Source organism: Rhinoderma darwinii, chromosome 3 (genome assembly GCF_050947455.1).
Source record: "Rhinoderma darwinii isolate aRhiDar2 chromosome 3, aRhiDar2.hap1, whole genome shotgun sequence".
NCBI lineage: Eukaryota > Metazoa > Chordata > Amphibia > Anura > Rhinodermatidae > Rhinoderma > Rhinoderma darwinii.
In genome coordinates this window covers 205,410,264-205,431,333 of record NC_134689.1, presented here as the reverse complement: position 1 = coordinate 205,431,333, position 21,070 = coordinate 205,410,264, and the positions used below count along the sequence as shown (strand labels likewise).

Here is a 21,070-nt window from a genome sequence, read left to right as displayed (position 1 = left end):
ACATTAGTAAAGCAATTTCTCCCGAGTACGGCAATACCCCATATGTGGTCATACACTGCTGTTAGGGCACACGGCAGGGCTCAGAAGGGATGGAGCGGTATTTGGCTTTTGGAGTGCAGACTTTGCTGGATTGGTTTCTGCTCGCTATGTAGTATTTACAAAACCCCTGTGGGACCAAAACAGTGGAAACCTCCTAGAAGTGACCATATTTTAGAAACTACACCACTCAAGGTATTCACCTAGGGGTGTAGTGAGCATGTTAACCCCGCAGGCGATTTGCAGAAATTAGTGTGCACTCGATGTTGCAGAGTAAAAACAGGATTTTTTCCAAAGATATGGCAATATTTGGTGCCCAGGTTGTGCCACCATAACAAGACAGCTCTCTAATTATTATGCTGTGTTTCCCGGTTTTAGAAACACCCTACATGTGGCCCTAATCTTTTTCCTGGACATTTGACAGGGCTCAGGAGTGAAAGCGTACCATGCGAAATTGAGGCCTAATTTGGTGATTTACAAAGTATTGGTTCACAATTGCAGGGGCTCGGATGTGAAATAATAAAAGAAACCCCTGACAAGTGACCCCATTTTGGAAACTGCACCCTCAAGGCATTTATTAAGGGGTGTAGTGAGCATTTTCACCCCACAGGTCTTTTCCATAAAAGATTGTGCAGCGGATGGTGCAAAGTAAACATTTAAATTTTTCCCTAGATATGCCATTTCAGTGCCAAATATGTTGTGCCCAGCTTGTGCCACTGGAGACAAACCCCCCAAAAATTGTAAAAAGGGTTCTCCCGGGTATGGCGATGCCATATATGTGGAAGTAAACTGCTGTTTGGGCACACTGTAGGGTTCAGAGGGGAGGTAGTGTGGATTTTGGAGCGTGGATTTTGCTTGGTAGTAGATTTGTTTGAGTATTACTGGTATTTCAGTTTATAATGTGGGGGTACATGTAAACTGGGCAAAGTACATCAGGGGCATAATCAGGTGGTATAATAATGGGGTAAAAAAAACAATAAAATAGTCCATAGATGTGTGTTACGCTGTGAAGCAATCCTTTCTGCACAGGCCGGTGTCGCACTGAATAAATGTCCTTCCTTATCCCCCTTTTGGTCCACACTCCGCACCTTTGCAGTTTGGGAAATTTTGCTGGGAAGTGTTGTCCTGGTATAGTATGGGCACCCTCGCTTCCAGCAGATATGTTTGGGCCCTCCCCTTCCTGGTTCCCTAATTTTAGGGCCTTGATAAATCGCCTCTTGAAACAGAAGAAATGTTCCCCTCGGGCACAACTGCATATTGTTTATTTCCTGACTTATTGGAGCCTTAACTAATTTTATTTTTTCATAGACGTAGTGGTATGAGGGCTGTTTTTTTTTGCGGGACAAGCTGTCGTTTTTATTGGTACCATTTTGGGGTACATGCGACTTTTTGATCATTTTTTATCCTATTTTTTTTGGGAGGCAAGGTGACCAAAAAACTGCAATTCTGGCATAGTTTTTTAGCTTATTTTTTTTAATACAGCGTTCACCATGTGTTATAAATTACATGTTAACTTTATTCTGCGGGTCAGTACGATTCCGGCGATACCTAATTTATAGCACTTTATTATGTTTTATAACTTTTTGTAAAAAGAAATGTATTTTTTTCTGTTGCCAAGATGTGAGAACCATAACTTTTTAATTTTTTCGTCGATGAAGGTGTATGAGGGCTTGTTTTTTGCGAGACGAGCTATAGTTTTTATAGGTACCATTTTTGGATACATGCGACTTTTTGATCACTTTTTACTCCAATATATGTAGGGCAAAGTGACCAAAAAACAAATTCTGGTATAGATTTTTACATGTTTTTTTTACGCCGTTCACCTCAAGGAATAAATAACATAATATTTTTATAGTTCAGGCCGTTACGGTAGTGGCGATACCAAATATGTATGGTTTATTTTTTGGAATAATAAAGGACTTGATAAGGGCGATTGTATTTTATTGTATTCCTTGAAACTTTTATTATGTTTTTTTTCTACTTTGTTTACACTTTTTTTTAAGTCCCACTAGGGGAATTGAAGGGTCCAACTGTCTGATTTTTTACCTATGTAGTGCAATGTATTAGACCTGTCAATCATTCACTGACAGCAAGCCGATTAGGCTTTGGCTTACGTAATGGCAGAGCAGGGGTTAATGACAGGGATCAGAACTAGCTCCGATTCCTGCCATTACAGGTGGATGTCAGCTGTAACATACAGGCAACATCCACCGCTGATGACGCCGGCTCAGCTCCTGAGCCGGCGCCATCTTGCCATCGGCTACGGAAGCCTTTCAAGACGACTTCCATGCTAGGCAGACCGGGAGGCCAGTATTAGGCCTACGGTTGCCATTGCAGCCACCGGAACGATGGCAATTTCATTGCTGGGGTGCTGATGAGCTGCAAACTCCTTAAATGCAGAGATCGCTTTTCACCACTGCATTTAAGGGGTTAATGGCGGGGATCTAAGCTAATTTCGGTCACCGACATTACAGCCGGATGTCAGCTGTAATACACCGCTGACATCCGGTGAAGATGGCACCGACTCCGCTTCTGAGCCGGTGCGATCCATTTGTCGTATGGATACTGAAAAATGTGGGAAGCACTGGCTTTCCATGACGTAGCCATACGACAAATGTAGGGAAGGGGTTAAAGTCCGAACTACTAGAATATAACATTATTTAACTCACACGTTGAACGCCGTAAAAAAAATAAAAGAAAATATCGCTGTTTTTTGGTCACCTTAGTTCTTAAATTTTTTTTTTAATAAAAAGTGATTCAAAAGTTGTATGTACCAAAAAAATTGTACCAATAAAAACGACAGCGCGTCCTGCAAAAAATAAGCCCTAACTCTCAATCGATTAAAAAATAAAAAGTCATGGCTCTCAGAATGTGGTGAAACAAAACTATTTTTTTTAACTAGAAACTACAACTCTTCCCGCAAAAAAATAAGCCTTCACACCGCTCCATTGACAGAAAAATAAAATAGCTACGGCACTGGGAAAGCGGGGAGTGAAAAAAAATTAAAAAAGCAAAAAATGTCTTCCCTCCAGTATTGTCCCTGGGGCTGTTTGGGATGCTCATGGGCAACTTATAATCTTTCTCTTGGTGATTACAGTTTTTCGAAGCTCTACTTCTTACAAGTTGAGAGACGTCGTGTACTTAAGAGGTGGTTCCAGCATACAAAATCTCTCTCTTATATGGACTGTTACAGGGGACCATTCCCGACGCTGGCCCTCCCTTGTACATGTCAGACTGGGAGAAAGAATTGAGTAAACAGTTCAACCCTGCGGATTGGGACAAAGTTCTTCTTATTACCCACAAACTTTCCATCTCCAGGATATTACAGGAGACAAATTTTAAAACGATCACTTGATGGTATAGAACTCCTGAGCGGTTACATCGCTTCGATCAAGAGGTCTGATCTCTGCTAAATATCTGGTGAATCTGTTCATCTCTGAAATCTAGGTGGAATGAAACTATATTTCTTTACAATCATGTCTGTAACACATCTATTCAAAACTCCCCTGAATTGGCACTACTGCCCATGATCCCAGGCGCCATCACATTTTAAAAAGGGCTTGTTACGCCATTATATTATGGCTATGAGGTTAGCTATACCTAGATTATGGAATTCCCTCTACACCCGCTCTCAGTGGGTCGACTCCCTCCATATCATATCATAAAACTAGGGAAATACCCATCAGGGCCTGGGCTCTTGCCTGCAGGGGTCAATTGAATGGCAGATATTAATTATTGTTCTGTGAATTCAGATTCCAAAGATTTCATTGCTTCAGGAGACAGTCCAGGTAGGGCTGTGGATGTAATGTAATCTAGCACTTTAGCTCGTAAGGCATCTGGTGGAATTTCTACAAAATGACCTGGTATATTATACAGCAACTGATCGTACCTCTGAAAAAAAAGACAGGATAACAGTAGGGACCTGTGTCCAAATATTATTATGAAATGTAATAGCCTAAACACAGCTTGTAGGCAATCAAGGATAAAGGGCCGGCCACATTTATCGAAATGGTCATAGAAGTAATGTTTTTGGAGCTTTCTGGTAAAGTAACCGTTGTAGTTCCATTTTAGGCATTGAGAAGCTCAGCGTAGGTCTGGACGGAGAGAGATCGTTTATGAAGAGTATCCAGGTCAGAGACAATTTGTAAGAGCTACGAAATCTTGAAGGCTCTTTCGCTCTTCAGTTGTCCCCTCTTTCGATTTTTTTTTTCCGCTTTAATTTTATTCTTTACATTTAATACGGAAGAAATGTATTTGTTCTAATCCAAATTTTATTGTGAACTCATATACTTAGAGACTATCACCAGTTTATCAATTCCCTATCTCCTAACTAATCTAATAGGTGCTTTGCTACTGATAACTACAGTGTGATTTGTTTTAACCCCTTCCCGCGGCAGCCCTTTTTCCGATTTTCAATTAGTTTTTTTCCTTCCCACCTTCCAAAAGCCATAACTTCTTTATTTTTCCGTCGATATAGTCCTATGAGGGCTTGATTTTTGCGGGACGAGTTGTAGTTTTTAATTTTCCATTTATTGTGCCATATAATTTACTAAAAAACGGGAAAAAAATAATTTGTCGGGTAGAAAATGAAAACAACAGCGATTCCTCCATTGTTTTTTGCGTGTCGATTTTACGGAATTCACTGTGCAGAAAAAAACACGTTAACTTTATTCTGTGGGTCAATACGATTATGGCGATATATATATATATATATATATATATATATATATATATATATATATAGTTTTTTCTATATTTTACTACTTTTACAAGTAAAAACCTAAGTGTAAAAAATAAAATGTATTTTGTGTCGCCAAATTCCGAGAGCCATAACTTTTTTATTTTTCCGCCGATTAAGTGGTATGGGGCTTATTTTTTGCGTGATAAGCTGTAGTAATACCATAATACCATTTTGGCGTACATGCAAAGTTTTGATCACTTTTTATTTCATTTTTCGTAGGAGATGAGTTGACCAAAAAAGAGCGATTCTGGCGAATTAACCTTTAATTAGTTTTTTTACATAAACAAAAACTTTATTTAACTAATTTTTACTTGTTTTATTAGTTAGATCGCTTGCATGAAATACTGCAATACTAATGTATTGCAGTATATCGTGATTCTGACAGGAATCTATTAAGCCCTGCTGGACTTCATTAGGCCCCCAGGCAGCAATAGCAACCATCGCCCCCCGCGATTACATGGCGGGGGGCGCGATGAGTTGTTAGAGGGGGTCACCCCCTCTTTCTAACGATTTAAATGCTGCGGTCGGTATTGAACGAGCGGGATCTCGCTCTAGCGTGATGCCGCTCGTTACTCTGAAGTGTCGGCTGGAACGTGCAGCCGACACCAGCATCGTATGGAGCTCGTTCACTCCGTGAGCCCGTTCCATACTTCCCCTACCTGACTTTAGCTTATGGATAAGTCAAATGTCGGGAAGGGGTTAAAAAAAGATTATTATTTGCAGTTATGAGCATTTTTCTAAATATGCTAATGTGGCTAATAGCCAAATAGGAGGTGACTCTTTCTTTTCACTCTGGGCAGTGTAATGTTTTCTGTATTATGCTGTCCAATCAGCATACAGCTTCTCCCCCTTCTCTGCCCAGCAACACAGTAATCATATAGTATACAGCTTCCATTCCTGACTGTTTTCAACTGGTGATATCTCCGGTTTTGCCACAGATAGAACTGCAATCCTGGTATTAAATGAAAGATTAGAATCTCCTCTTTCATATGCCACCGCTGTTCTGGGTGGTCTGCAGCCCGAGATATGGCTGTTTGAAGTGATCCCCTTCCCTCCAGTTGTGTGTGAAGCAGCTTCATGCTGATAGGACAGTGTCAGAGGCTGTGAGGTAGCTCCAACTCCGGAGAATCGCTGCTGTCACCTCCCAATTGTCTAATAAAGGCTCATTTACAAATTTAGAAAAATGCTCATAACTGCAAATAATAAAAGTTTTTTTTAAAACAAATCACACTGTAGTTATCGGCAGCAAAGCACCTATTAGATTAGTTAGAAGATAGGGAATTGATAAACTGGTGACAAAGACTCTTTAAATATCTTGTATATGTCTCACGTGTTGTGAACATTCTCTTCCAATACAAATCTTGTTTATCCATAAAAACAGAAAACACATTATCTCTCTTCTACAGACTCACATCTAATTAATGGAACTTTAATTAAATACATGAGACATTCCCTTAAAATCAGTTTAGTGAAATGACAAAAGAACATACAAATACTATTAAGAGCACATGAGCAAATCAACAAGATAATTTCAATGTGAACCATGCTCAATGCCTCTGCTATTATGCAGAGTCAATTTCCACATTTCTGACTGTAGTTGCAGGTGCCTGTTACATGACCTTAAAGGGGTGTTACCATCTTAGACACTTATGGCATTTCCGTAACTCCCATTAAACAGAATGGAGAGAGCCGCACGCAGCTCTCTCTCCACTAGTCCTGGTCTTGGAATCGGCAGCTTGTAGTCAACGCACCAGGCGAAACGGGGGTCAAGTGACCCCCATTCTCGACATAGGTGCAGGTCCCAGAGCTGGGACCCATGTCTATTAGACAATTGTGGCATATTCTGTGGGTATGCTGTGGATATGCCATAAATGTCTAAGTTGGGAATACTCCTTGAAACTAGAAGAAAAATGCCGGTGACCTTTGTGCCAATTACCTTTGCTTCTTAGTACCACTGATGCTGGTTAGTGCCTGGTACCTAGTGTACTACACTAACCCTTGCAATAAATTTTAATGATATTTTGACCACAAGTGAACCAGAATTGGCAGTGATAATTTACAATGCCCAATGACGCAGATTTCATTTTATCTAAGGTCCTTATAAGTGATTCTACACTTTGATGTGCATCATTGATCCACAATAATACCTGAAGCGGACAACATTTAGGGAGGCACATGCAGTTGGTGAGTCCCTATTTGGTAACACTGGCCAAAAATTATACACAGTATATTTATATATATATATATATACACACTTTTTAAAAAGTAGCTGGTGTTGTGTTCAACCAGCTTCTCTAACCACCGGCGATCAGCTGTTATCAATTGTCAAAATCGCATCTAGGTATACAGCAGCCACATTTTATGCGCCCACATTTTCTATGCCAGAGTATTATGTCCCTAAATACTCCAGAATAAATATTTTTTTCATGAAAACAGCTTAAAGTGAACCATAAAAGTCTGATTATTGGGGGTACGGTCTAAGAAAGGAAATGATTGTCCCCCATTCCAGACAGAAAAGTGGCCATGCATGCTGAGCCTAGTCACTCAGTGACCATGCATGAGTGTCACTTCTATACCAGGGACAGGAACAGACACACCGTTGACCATTCTATAGGATTTATGGAGTTAAAGACTATGTTTCACCAGGTCTCAAGCATGCGGCCCCTGGGGCTATCATCTGCGTCCCGCGGGACACAGAGCCGCTAGTGCAGGCTCTGCTCCGGGACTCTGTGGAATTCCCTGATATTGTGGTCCACATATGGACAGCGATGTCTGGGGCTTCCCCAGAGCCGGAGTCCCGTGCAGAGCGCTAGTATAAGCTCTGCTCCGGGACTCTGTGAAATTCCCTGACATCGCTGTCCATATATGGACAGTGTTGTCAGGGTCTTCCCCAGAGCGGAGTCCCGGGCAGAGCGCTAGTATCGGCTCTGCTTCGGGACTCTGTGGAGTTCCCTCACATCGCTGTCCATATATGGACAGTGTTGTCATGGTCTTCCCCAGAGCGGAGTCCCAGGCAGAGCGCTAGTATCGGCTCTGCTCTGGGACTCTGTGGAATTTCCTGACATCGCTGTCCATATATGGACAGTGTTGTCAGGGTCTTCCCCAGAGCGGAGGGCACTGTGGCAGCGTCTGCGGAGGGCACTGTGGCAGCATCGGCGGAGTGCGCTGTGGCAGCATCTACGGGGAGCGCTGTGGCAGCATCTACGGGGAGCGCTGTGGCAGCATCTACGGAGGGCACTGTGGCATTATCTACAGAGGGCACTGTAGCATTATCTACAGATGGCACTGTGGCAGTATCTACAGAGGGCACTGTGGCAGTATCTACAGAGGGCACTGTGGCATTATCTACAGAGGGTACTGTGGCATTATCTACAGAGGGTACTGTGGCATTATCTACAGAGGGTACTGTGGTATTATCTACAGAGGGCACTGTGGCAATATCTATAGAGGGCACTGTGGCATTAGCTACAGAGGGCACCGTGGCATTATCTACAGAGGGCACCGTGGCATTATCTACAGAGGGCACTGTGGCATTATCTACAGAGGGCACTGTGGCATTATCTACAGAGTGCACTGTGGCATTATCTACAGAGGGCACTTTGGCATTATCTACAGAGGGCACTTTGGCATTATCTACAGAGGGCACTGTGGCATTATCTACAGAGGGCACTGTGGCATTATCTACAGAGGGCACTGTGGCATTATCTACAGAGGACTCTGTTGCACTATCTAAAAAGGGGCTGTCCAATCTTGACATGTGTGTCTGCCAAACGCTGCCAACTGAGCCGCCGGACTGCATTTAGCGACACTTAAACTAGAAAACTGGATTGTTTCAAGCACGTGGAGAATTCTCTCAAATTTTAAACCTAGCAGTATTATTATAGTAATGTAGTATTATTATTATAGTAATATAGTGTTATAGTAGTTCAAATAACTAATTGATTAACAATAATTTTGTATTGTATCAAATTTGAAAGTAATGCGGCCCGTCAACTTCCCATTTTTTCTATATTTGGCCCACTTACCCGGCCGAGTTTGAGATCCCTGATGTAAACCTTTGAAGCTTTTTTTTTTTTTTTCATAAAACAGTGTATTTTAGTGTGTTGTGCAACTTTGTTATTTATTTTTATGTTTTTTTTTTTTTACTTTTTCAGATACAGGATACATAGAATCTGTATCGGGTGCTGAAACCTGAAGGTTAGCGGGACTGACTGCTTTAGTGGCAGACGGTCCTTCATAACAAGATGTTATTAGTAACAGCTGGATCCTGCTGTTTCTCTGACATGCAGGATCCAGCTGTTTTTTTTCACATCTAAGTTATGAACTTAAATGTGATCGATAGCAGCTTGATCCTGCGTGTCAGATCCGCTGTCACTAAAGCCGTCAGTCCCGCTGACCTGACGGATTCAGGTTTCAGCGCACGATACAAAGGGCCGGTTAACGAGCACCGATCGACTTGTTATATTGTCAATCGGCGCTCGTTATAGGCAGAAATCTGCCCGTGTAAACCAGCCTTAAGTTATTTATCCACCTGCAGATGCCTTTATCAGATAGAAGAAGTTATCCCAAAATTCCCTAATCCTTTTTACAACCCCAGATAGCATGTACAAGATTTAGTTTACCACTGCCACATTTCGGACATACCCAGACATTTGTGGTATTATTTCCACTGTCTTGAAAATGAAATACTTTAACCCTGAAGCATTGTTTTCCAGCCAATCTCCCTCTAAGTCTCTGATTTAATTATACTATAGATTTGAAACAATCCTTGAAGAATCTTGTCGGACAGCTTCTCGCGTGGGCCTTCCTATTTTAGATCTTTGCTCCAAGCAGCAAGTATTTTTTTTTCTCTCAAAGATTTTATACTATTATTATATATAGTATAACTGTGCATACATTTTTTTAATTTTGTATATTTTCCAGAATCAAGTATTTTATCTTACTGTTATATATATTTTTTTAGTTAAAGATAATACAAAAAATGTTTGTTGGGTATGTCAAATATTTTTTTAACACTTTTGGACGATCTTATTCAGCACATATCTTGATCCTATATATTGTATCTAATACCTTTCCTAATCCACACTTCAGCAATCCTGTTGTTCAATTTCTCATGAATTAATCTCTCATGAATCTCCATTAGAGGAAGAAACTTTGAGAAAAATGTTTGGTCAGTTTAGTTTTATTCATAGTCCTCCATGCATTAAAGCTAATCACTGGACTCAGTAGGTATACGTCACAGTACCGCTGAGGACAGTGATTGGCTGGGTATACGAGCACATCATCGCTGCAGCCATATCAACAAACAGCGGCGCAGAGGACCAGAGCAGCTACGCTAGCACAGCGGGGGATCTGTCGGGTGAGTAATGGCTTCTTTTTTATTTTATTGCATTCCCCTACCCCATAGCCACTTTTTTTTATTAACTCGGCAAATCCCTATAAGCGTAGCCCATTATAATTTTGGGTATTTTAAAGCCTTCTGGCCAGTCTGAATTCACAGACTGTAACAGCCCCTCTAGTGATAATGGGTAAATCACCTCTAGTTCGATCTGGGGGGGGGGGGGGTCAAAAATTGTGCTTTACCTGTGAGCCAATCTCCTATCCATCTATTTATACACGCAAGAGTGTATATTGTTAGATCTGGAAGATTGAACCCACTCTCTCCTTCACAAAGTGCTATTTTTTGCTTTGGATATAAAATATAAATAATTTTTGTTCTTAATATCTTTTATTGATCTCTTTGTCCATATTAAGTGATACCTGGTTTACAGGTTCATATCTGTGCTGAACACGTATATTCGTCCTTGAACATAGAACATTTGCATTTGTGCAACAAATATTCGTTAGTTGTGGTAACAAAATCTAACCTATGTGTCTCCCTTGTTGGTGCTCAGCCACAAACTTTACCCCCCATAAGTGGTTAACCGGAGTCCAACGGTAACAGCCGGCACACAAATGAATCTTTATGCTAAAGTGCAAAAATTGTTGTCTATTATTAGTGCATATACATAAAAATGACAACCAGAAGCAGAGTCCCAGGGAAGTTTTGAGTGTTTGTTGTATTCAGTCTAATTTGTTTCAGCTCCTACTCTCTAACATTTTATTTATTTGCCTCATACATGATCCACCACTTGAGGTAGTCCATAATAGCAAGTTATATTCATCTTACCTGATAGGGCGATTTTAGTTCTGGGGGAGCCCTGGTGAAGAGAAACTGGAGGATGACACTGTAAGGAATGATGTCGCCTACAGATGCACTGTTGGAAATATGCTCGCTGGTCTGAAACAGTAAAGGCCTAAAAAAAATAAAGAATGTATATAATAGACTGTATGACACCTCCAGAATATCTGTATTAATTGCGAACATGAGCAGGTTATTCTACATTATGACCCACACCCTTATATATTCTTTACTCCACATGTGCAATATAGCAGAGAACATGATTTATGTCTTCTGTAATGCATACATATTATAAAATATATGCTGCACAGGAGTATTGTATTGTAGAAGGAATCTCATCATACCATATGTAAATAATTAAATGGCTCATACAACCCTGACTGTACCTAGATCACATTTTTATTATAATACAATACAGTACAACCAACTCCTGGCTTGCGATCCCATTCTAGACAGGAGCAATGCATCTCATAAAACAATGCATTGATAGAAAAGACCACAATAGCAGCTCATGAACCTGCTCCTCAGCTCGTGCGAAGTGCCATTTTTGGACACGTTAATCAAGAAAAGCCGTTTCTTCATAAATAAAAGCTGCTCCTTGAAATAAATAACGGCTTGTCTAAGCAGCGTCAGCACAAAAAGCGCTACTAACAAAACAGCCTAATTGTGCTATAATTGTACTCTGCCTTCATTTTTAGCTTCTCTTCCAATACGTCTAAGATCTCCATGCATCAAACTGACTATAATGAGTGGAAATTAATGAAAAACCGCTCATTAGACAGTCAGAAAAGTAAAAATGCTTAAAATCCAGTTTTCTTTAATATTCTATGCCTCATCCCACTTACTAAATACACTGCAAGCTTCACAGCACAGTATACAGAATATCACGCTAACAAATTAGGGGATACATTTTGGTTTAAAAATGGCGGTAGTCACCGTAACAGCCTCCTTGAACCAGTTTAATAAGTGTTGGTGGGGTCCTGTCCCTTTTACAGACTCTCTGTCTGTGACGAACTGCCTGACTCCAATCCTCTTCTTGCGATCTCTCTCTCATATATATATAGATACAGAGAGAGATAGATAGATATTTCCATATCTGCACACTTACACTGAGTCCAACGACAGGGAAGAATTTCTTTATAGATCTGTATTTCTATATAACCTTCTCTATAATTTAGTATAAGCAACATACATAGTACTAGAAATATATTCAGTTTAAAGTGAATCTTCACCTTTTAGGATTGTGTAATTTTTTTAGGTCCAACATTCTGTGCTGTTTATTTTCTTAATATACAGTATATGTTATTTGTCCAGTGATTATTTGGTACTCTTAATAAAGGTAGAAGTGGTTTGCAACAAAGTTTAGGTAGATGTTATGTGTCAAAGTAACATCCACATGAATGCTATGACCCCCATGCTTTTCTTTTACTTCATGTGGACAGCCAGGTAGATGTGAGTCGCTTACCTTGGAAAGAGATGGCACCAAAATGCACTATGGGAAGAAGGCAAACTGGTGGAGGCAGAGTTATGCTCTGGGCAACTTTCTGCTTGGAAAACTTGGGGCCTATGTGGATGTTACCTTGACACGTAAAACCTACCTAGACATTGTTGCAGACCAAAAACACCCCTTTATGACAACGATATTCCCTAATAGCAATGCCACATGCATAAAATTGTTCAGGAAGGGTTTGAGAACCAGGACAAAAGAGTTCAAGGTGTTGACTTGGCCTTCAAACTCCCCAGATCTCAATCTAATCAAGCATCTGCGGAATGTGCTGGAGAAAAAAAAAGCCTGATCTATGGAGGCCCCACCTCACAACTTACAGGACCTAAAGGATCTGCTGCTAACAACTTAGTGCCAGATACCACAGACAGTTCAGCGCTTTTTTGGGTGGCATGAGAGGGACCTACACAATATTAGGCAGGGGGTTTTAAATTTACAGCTGGTTGGTGTATACATATATATTTATCCCCCCCCCCCCCCACAAAATTTTGTACTCCTAGATATGCGTAACATTAGATGGGACTCACAGAGTCCTTAAGAATAAAGGTGCCTGGTCCTCATTTCCAACACAAAATTAGTTGCAAAGCTTCTTATTTAGAAGTGTGGCGCAAACAATGACCACAAGATCATATGTACATAATACAGTTATTGCTATTTTAGCAAATTTTTCTAAATTTTTTATTAAATCAGATACTAACCTGAATGATCTCAAAAGCCTGTATGACTTTCCAAGGTCAGCAACTCTTCTGCACAAGGGAGCCACTGCTAACTCCATCTATAATAAGACAAATATACATGTTTGTGCTATAGCATGGTTTCATGCATACAGGTCCTTCTCAATGAATTAGAATATCATCAAAAAGTTAATTTATTTTAGTAATTCAATTCAAAAAGTTAAACTCATATATTATATAGATTCATTACACACAGAGTGATCTACTTCCAGCATTTTTTTTCTTTTAATGTTGAAGATTATGGCTAACAGTTAATGAAAACCCAAAATTTAGTCTCTAAGAAAATTAGAATATTGGGTAAAAGTTCAAGATTGTAGACTCATGGTTAGAATATTGGGTAAAAGCTGCAGATTGTAGACTCCTGGTGTCACACTCTAATCAGTGAATCAACACAAAACACCTGCAAAGGTTTCCTAAGCCTTTAAATGGTCCAACAGTCTGGTTCAGTAGGCTACATAATCATGGGAAGACTGCTGACTTGGCAGTTGTCCAGAAGACAGTCATTGACACCCTCCACAAGGACAGTAAGCCACAAAAGGACATTGCTAAAGAAACTGGTTGTTCACAGAGTGCTGTATCCAAGCATATTAATGGCATGTTGAGAGGAAGGAAAAAGTGTGGTAGAAAAAGGTGCACAAGCAACAGGGATAACTGCAGCCTTGAAAGGATTGTCAAGAAAAGGCCATTCAAGAATGTGGGGGGAGATTCACAAGGAGTGGACTGCGGCTGGAGTCAGTGCTTCAAGAGCCACCACACACAGACGTATCCAGGATATGGGCTACAACTGTCACATTCCATGATACCAAGTCAGAGACCAAGTCCTTACCTGGGCTAAGGAGAAAAAGGACTGGTCTGTTGCTCAATGGTCCAAAGTCCTGTTTTCAGAGGAAAGTAAATTTTGCATTTCATTTGGAAATCAAGGTCCCAGAGTCTGGAGGAAGAGTGGAGAGGCACTCAATCCAAGTTGCTTTCGGTCCAGTGTGAAGTTTCCACAATCAGCCATGTCATCTGCTGGTGTTGGTCCATGGTGTTATAGCAAGTCCAAAGTCAACGCAGCGTCTACCAGGAAATTTTAGAGCACTTCATGGTTCCCTCTGCTGACAAGCTTTATGGCGATGCGGATTTCATTTTCCAGCAGGACTTGGCACCTGCCCACACTGCCAAAAGTACCAATAATGGTTTAATAACCGCAATATCACTGCTTGATTGGCCAGAAAACTCGCCTGACATAAACCCCATAGAGAATCTCTCAAGAGGAAGATGAGACACCAGACCCAACAATGCAGACGAGCTAAAGGCCGCTATCAAAGCAACCGGGGCTTCCATAACACCTCAGCAGTGCCACAGGCTGATCGCCGCCATGCCACACCGCATTGATGCAGTAATTCATGCAAAAGGAACCCCGACCAAGCATTGACTGCATATACTGCACATACTTTTCAGTAGGTCAACATTTCAGTATTACAAATCATTTTTTAAATTGGGCTTATATAATATTCTAATTTTCTGAGACACTAAATTTTGGGTTTTCATTAACTGTTAGCCATAATCATCAACATTAAAAGAAAAAAATTCTGGAAATAGATCACACTGTGTGTAATGAATCTATATAATATAATGCGTTTCACTTTTTGAATTGAATTACTGAAATAAATTAACTTTTTGATTATATTCTAATTCATTGAAAAGGTCCTGTAGATCCTACATAAAAAAATGAGTTACTCTACAAATTCATTGCTTTAGGCTATGTTCGCAACTGCGTTAGAGCCTTCTTTGTCACAAGATTCCATCACATTTGATGGAAAAAATAGAACAGCACGCAGCGTTATTTTTTTCTGGCAAAACAAATTACATAATGACAGAACCTGACAGACACCATTATAAGCAAGCAAACCCTGTTGATGTCCATCGGGCGATTGATCCATTGCAGCTTCAATTTTCTGCTCCTATGACAGGACAGAAAAATGGAATTCTCGCAGGTGTGAACGCCCATGACAAATCCATTGCACGACTGCCACGAAAGGTGCCCAACAAAACCCACATACTGTATATCTGTAAAAAGCTGTTCAATTGTGAAAATATCTTAATTTAACATTACTTATATAGCTCTGTATACACATTTCGCATAATGACTAACATGAAGGCTACTTGTGTAAAAAATAATTACTGTAAATACAATTGATTTCTGCAGACACTTTTCTTCCCCACAGCGGATTAGACAACTAATAACACAACTGAAAATATGGAAAAATACCACCGACCCTAACAAAGGATAAGTTTAGTGATCCTGGGTCTTAGAACTCGCACCTAAATCAAACATGGCACCTATAGAAATTTTGAGTGCTCGACCCATATATGGTAAAAAAAGATAAACTTTATTGATATACAGGGTGGGCCATTTATATGGATACACCTAAATAAAATGGGAATGGTTGGTGATATTAACTTCCTGTTTGTGGCACATTAGTATATGGGAGGGGGGAAACTTTTCAAGCTGGGTGTTGACCATGGCGGCCATTTTGAAGTCATCCATTTTGTATCCAACTTTAGTTTTTTCAATGGGAAGAGGGTCACGACAGTGGTTTACACGGTCCTTGCATTGCCCGGGAGCCTGGACCGCAGAAAGATAGGACGTGTCTTATTAAGGCCGGATTTTGTAGTCTGGGCTCATTGAAATGAACCTAAACGGCCATGTGCTTGGCACGTAATTTGCGGGCGGCCCACTAAAGACACTCCGCGGCCATCCGAGCCGCAAATCACAGGCCGTGCACGCCACTATGGTCGTGTGCATGGGCCCTTAGGCCAGATTCGCATGAGCATGTTCGGTCTGTGATATACGGACCGTATGTTGGAAGTATTTCCCAGACCGAACACACTTCAGGGAGCCGGGCTCCTAGCATCATAGTTATCTATGATGCTAGGAGTCCCTGCCTCGCTGCGGGAAAACTGTCCCGTACTGAAAATATGATTACAGTACGGGACAGTTTTCCCGCAGCGAGGCAGGGACTTTCTAGAGTCATAGATAACTATGACGCTAGGGGCCCGGCTCCCTGTAGTGTGTTCGGTTCAGAAAATACTGCTGACATTTGGTCCCTTTATCACGGACCGAACACGCTCGTGCCCCTGGCACGGCCTAATGGGCACATAGCCAGGGCAGGCCTGGGGGCCTTAATTTTTCCCCTGGCTGCCATGGCAACACATTTACGTCCCGATCGCATTTGCGGGCCGCCGATTGGTGACAGAGGGAGCTCCCTCCCTCTGTAAACTACTCAGATGCAGCGGTCGCTAATGACCGCGCCATCTGAAGGGTTAAATGGTCGCGAATGAAGGAAACTTTGCTCGCTACCATGGGAGCAGGAGCACAGCTGTCATCAGACAACCGAGCACCCAGTCCAGCCTGCACAGGGCATCCTTACAGAACTCGGATATGGCCACCGTTAAAAGGCAGCGGCCTAGAATAAGGCCCCTTACTGACCGCAGTGAAAAGGCGTATCGGCAGTCATTAAGGGGTTAAACACCCATGCTCAACAAGAACATAATATCGGAGGTCATTTTGGGCATAATTACCAATTCATGATGCATTTTCAGGTGTAAATAGATAAAGGGATATTCAGTTAGGTCCAGAATTATTTGGACAGTGACACAATCTTCATGATTTGGGCGCTGCATGCCACCACATTGGATTTGAAATGAAACAACTGAGATGCATTTGTAGGGGTTGAACAAAAATTATCATGTGAAATGTTTAGGAATTGCAACCATTTTTCTACACAGCCTCCTCATTTCAGGGGCTCAAAAGTAATTGGACAAATTAACATTACCGTAAATAAAATGTCTTTTTTTTTTTAATACTTTGTAGAGAATCCTTTGCAGGCAATGACTGCCTGAAGTCTGGAACCCATGGACATCACCAAACGCTGGGTTTCCTCCTTTGTGATGCTTTGCCAGGCCTTTACTGCAGCGTCTTCAGTTGTTGCTTGTTTGTGGGTCTTTCTGCCTTAAGTTTTGTCTTAAGCAAGTGAAGTGCATGCTCGATCGGGTTGAGATCTGGTGATTGACTTCTCCATTGCAGAATATTCAACTTCTTTGCCTTACACTCCTGGATTGCTTTCGCAGTATGTTTTGGGTCATTGTCCATCTGTACTGTGAAGCGACGTCCGATCAATCTTGCTGCATTTGGTTGAATCTGAGCAGAGTATATCCCTGAACACTTCAGAATTCATCCGGCTGCTTCTGTCTTCATTCACATCATCAATAAACACTAGTGACCCAGTGCCTTTGGCAGCCATGCATGCCCATGCCATCACACTGCCTCCACCATTACAGAGGATGTGGTGTGCTTTGGATTATGAGCCGTTCCAAGCCTTCTCCATACTTTCTTCCTCCCATCATTCTGGTACAGGTTGATCTTAGTCTCATCTGTCCAAAAGAATGCTGTTCCAGAACTGGGCTGGCTTCTTTAGATGTTGTTTGGCAAAGTCTAATCTGGCCTATTTGTGAGGCTGGTTAATGGTTTTCACCTTGTGGTGAACCCTCTGTATTTGCTCTCATGAAGTCTTCTCTTTATGGTAGACTTAGATACTGATACACCTACTTCCAGGAGACTGTTCGTCACTTGGGTAGATGTTGTGAATGGGTTTTTCTTCACCATGGAACGGCTTCTGCAATAATCCACCACTGTGGTCTTCCGTGGACGTCCAGGCCTTTTGGGGTTCACAAGATCACCAGTGCGCACTTTTTTTCGAGAATGTGCCAAACTGTTGATTTGGCCACACCTAACATTTGTGCTATCTCTCTGATGTATTTCTTCATTCTTTCAGCCTAACGATGGTCTGTTTCACTTGCATTGAGAGCTCCTTTGACCTCATGTTGTGGGTTCACAGCAACAGCTTCCAAATGCAAATACCACACCTGGAATCCACTCCAGACCTTTTACCTGCTTAATTTAAGATGGGTTAACGAGGAAATAGCCCATGCAGCCCATTAAATAGCTTTTGAGATAATTGTCCAATTACCTTTGGTCCCTTGAAAAAGAGGCAGCTACATATTAAAGAGCTGTAATTCCTAAACCCTTCCTCAAATTAGGATGTGAATACCCTCAAATAAAAGCTGAAGAGTCTGCACTTTAAGCCAATATTGATTATATAACTGTATATTCAATATGTTTTGGTAAACATCTAAAATGCCAAAACTGGTGTCACTGTCCAAATAATTCTGGACCTAATTGTAAAATGTTATTCATTGTATATTAGATTATATTATAACACTTTCCAATATATTTTCTGTAACAATGCCTCACAGTTTCCAAGATCTCTCCTTGCTGTCATACAACAGAATACCTACAGTTACTAAATATCTGTCCTGGTTATTTGATGGACACACAGGGCAGTAGCAGTTAGGGGCTTGTGTGCTGAGTGAGTAGGCCAACAAGCCACTCTGCCTTAGCTAACGTATTTAAATACAGGGCTAAGGCAGTGAACTGAATCTTTTGCCCAGGGTGAAGGCTAGATCCCCGTTTCCAATGCAGTTATCAGACATCTGTCTTTGAATGAGCCATTCACCTGTGTGCCCATCACATAACCAGGACAGTCAACAACGTGAGTTTCTATTGAATGACAACAAGCAGAGATCTTGAAAGCCATGAGGAATTAACGAGCACTCGTCCCCATACATAACTCCTTGTGAAAAGAGTAAATGATCGGTGCTCGTTTACACGGCCCAGGTCGGGTTGTGTAAAAGTACCCTTACTGTCATCTCTCCCCCTGTACAACCTCCAGTGACCCCATGGGGAATACATGAACTTTTGTAGATGTTATCACACCTCTTAGGGCGGATTTACACGAGCGTGTGCATTTTGCGTGCAAAACACGCAGCGTTTTGCACGCGCAAAAGGCACTTAACAGCTCCGTGTGTCATCACCACATGATGCGTGGCTGCGTGAGTTTCGCGCAGCCTCCATCATTATGACACTCTGTTTGTATGTTTGTAAACAGAAAAGCACGTGGTGCTTTTCTGTTTTCATTCATACTTTTTACTGCTGTTGCGCGAATCACGCGCATCCCACGGAAGTGCTTCTGTGTGGTGCGCGTGATTTTCACGCACCCATTGACTTCAATGGGTGCGTGATGCACGAAAAGCACACAAATATAGGACATGTCGTGAGTTTTACACAGCGGACACACGCTGCGCAAAATTCACTGACTGTCTGCACGGCCCCATAGAATAACATAGGTCCGTGCGACGCGCGTGAAAATCACGCGCGTTGCATGGACGTATATCACGTTTGTGTAAATCCACCCTTAGGTTTAGTTACCTTTTAAAACATATGTACATATATACACACATATATATATATATATATATATATACACACACATATACACACACATATACACACACACACACACACACATATACAGATAAATATATATATATGACATGTCAAAAGTTTTGATTGGTGGGAGTCGGAGCTTGAGACCCCCTACCAATCGCTGAAACGAGGTGGCAGAAGTGCTCGTGTGAGCGCTCAGCCGCTTCGTGTCTGTTCGGCTTTTTTCAGAAATCAATGTCTCGGAGTATGGGCTCAATAGCATGTCTGTGAGCCCGTACTCCGATACATCGGGTTTTCAGAAAAAGCCAAACAGAAACTAAGCGGCTGAGCGTTCACACGAGTACTTCTGCCGTTTCGTTTTAGCGATTGGTGGGGGTTTCAGTGCTTGGACCCCTACCGATCAAAACTTATGACATGTCACTATGACATGTCAGAAGATTGTCAAACATTTAGTTACCCTTTAATGATTGAGGTCTGACATGCAATTTTCTGGGAAATGGACAGGGATGTGGAACACTCAAACAGCAGACATTCGAGAATAACAGGAAAACATTATACACAAAAGTTTTGGTTCACATTATGTCAGAGCCCTACTTCTAAGGTATATGTTAGGGGCATTTAACGATGTATGCAGGTGTACCCATCTGTATCTTGACTCTTATCGTATTAAATACACAGTGGCAAGAAACTTTAAAGGGTTATTCCCATCTACAAAAATCTAACTAACCCTTCTAGCTTCTAACCCTTCTAATCTAGCTCACCCTTCTAAAGTTAATAATTTTTCTAATTACCTGTCTGTAGCCCAGCGATGTAGTTTTCGTGATATTCTTGATTGAAGTTGCTGTCAGTCCCTCTGTTTGTAGCTCGTTGTCTAGGTATCCGGCCACCGCTATTTACCTTTAGCGGTGGCCGCGCATGCGCAATGATATTCTCTTCGTCCTTAGAAGAGGATGTCATTTTTCTCATGCGCAGTAGATGCAGGGCAAGGCACCAGTCATGAGTAGAAGTCTGCGTTGCGCTGAAGGTTTGTGAAGTGTTTGTGTGTATATGTGAGTGTGTTTGTATGTGTTTGTGTATGTGTGTGTGTGTGTGTGTGTGTGTGTGTGTTTGTGTGTGTGCATATGTGTTTGTGTATATGTGTTTGTGTATATGTGTGTGTGTTTGTGTGTGTATGTGTGTGTATATATATATATATATATATATATATATATATATATGTTTGTGTATATATATGTCACTTTGAAAAACAGTCTAACAGTAAAACGGTCTTTGGTGCCCATAGCAACCAATCAGACCTCAGCTTTCATTTTAGCAGGCAGCCGAAGCAGCTGATCGGTGTGGGGTCCGGGCCCGCACTCATCATATACTGATGACCTATCTGGTGGATAGGTCATCATTTGTCCGTAGTGGACAACCCCTTTACGCATTCTTGTCAGGAATTGCAGAGCCTTACACTACTATACTTGACTACGATTTAGTTACAATTGCTGCACCAGAAAGCTAAGCAGATCCCTAGGAGAAGTAGTGGTCTGAATTTGGTTGA

The 21,070-nt window shown here is 41.4% G+C and overlaps 1 protein-coding gene across 2 annotated transcripts in view; it reads right to left on the bottom strand.

Moving 5' to 3' along the window:
• COG5 (component of oligomeric golgi complex 5) overlaps positions 1-21,070 on the bottom strand; it is a 383,955-nt gene that overhangs the window by 19,585 nt on the left and 343,300 nt on the right. For both annotated transcript variants that reach the window (XM_075857265.1, XM_075857266.1), the window contains exons 19-20: positions 13,161-13,237; positions 10,947-11,073 (exon numbers count right to left, since the gene is read on the bottom strand). In XM_075857265.1, coding sequence (XP_075713380.1) covers positions 10,947-11,073; positions 13,161-13,237 — 204 coding nt within the window. The remainder of the gene's footprint in view (positions 1-10,946; positions 11,074-13,160; positions 13,238-21,070) is intronic.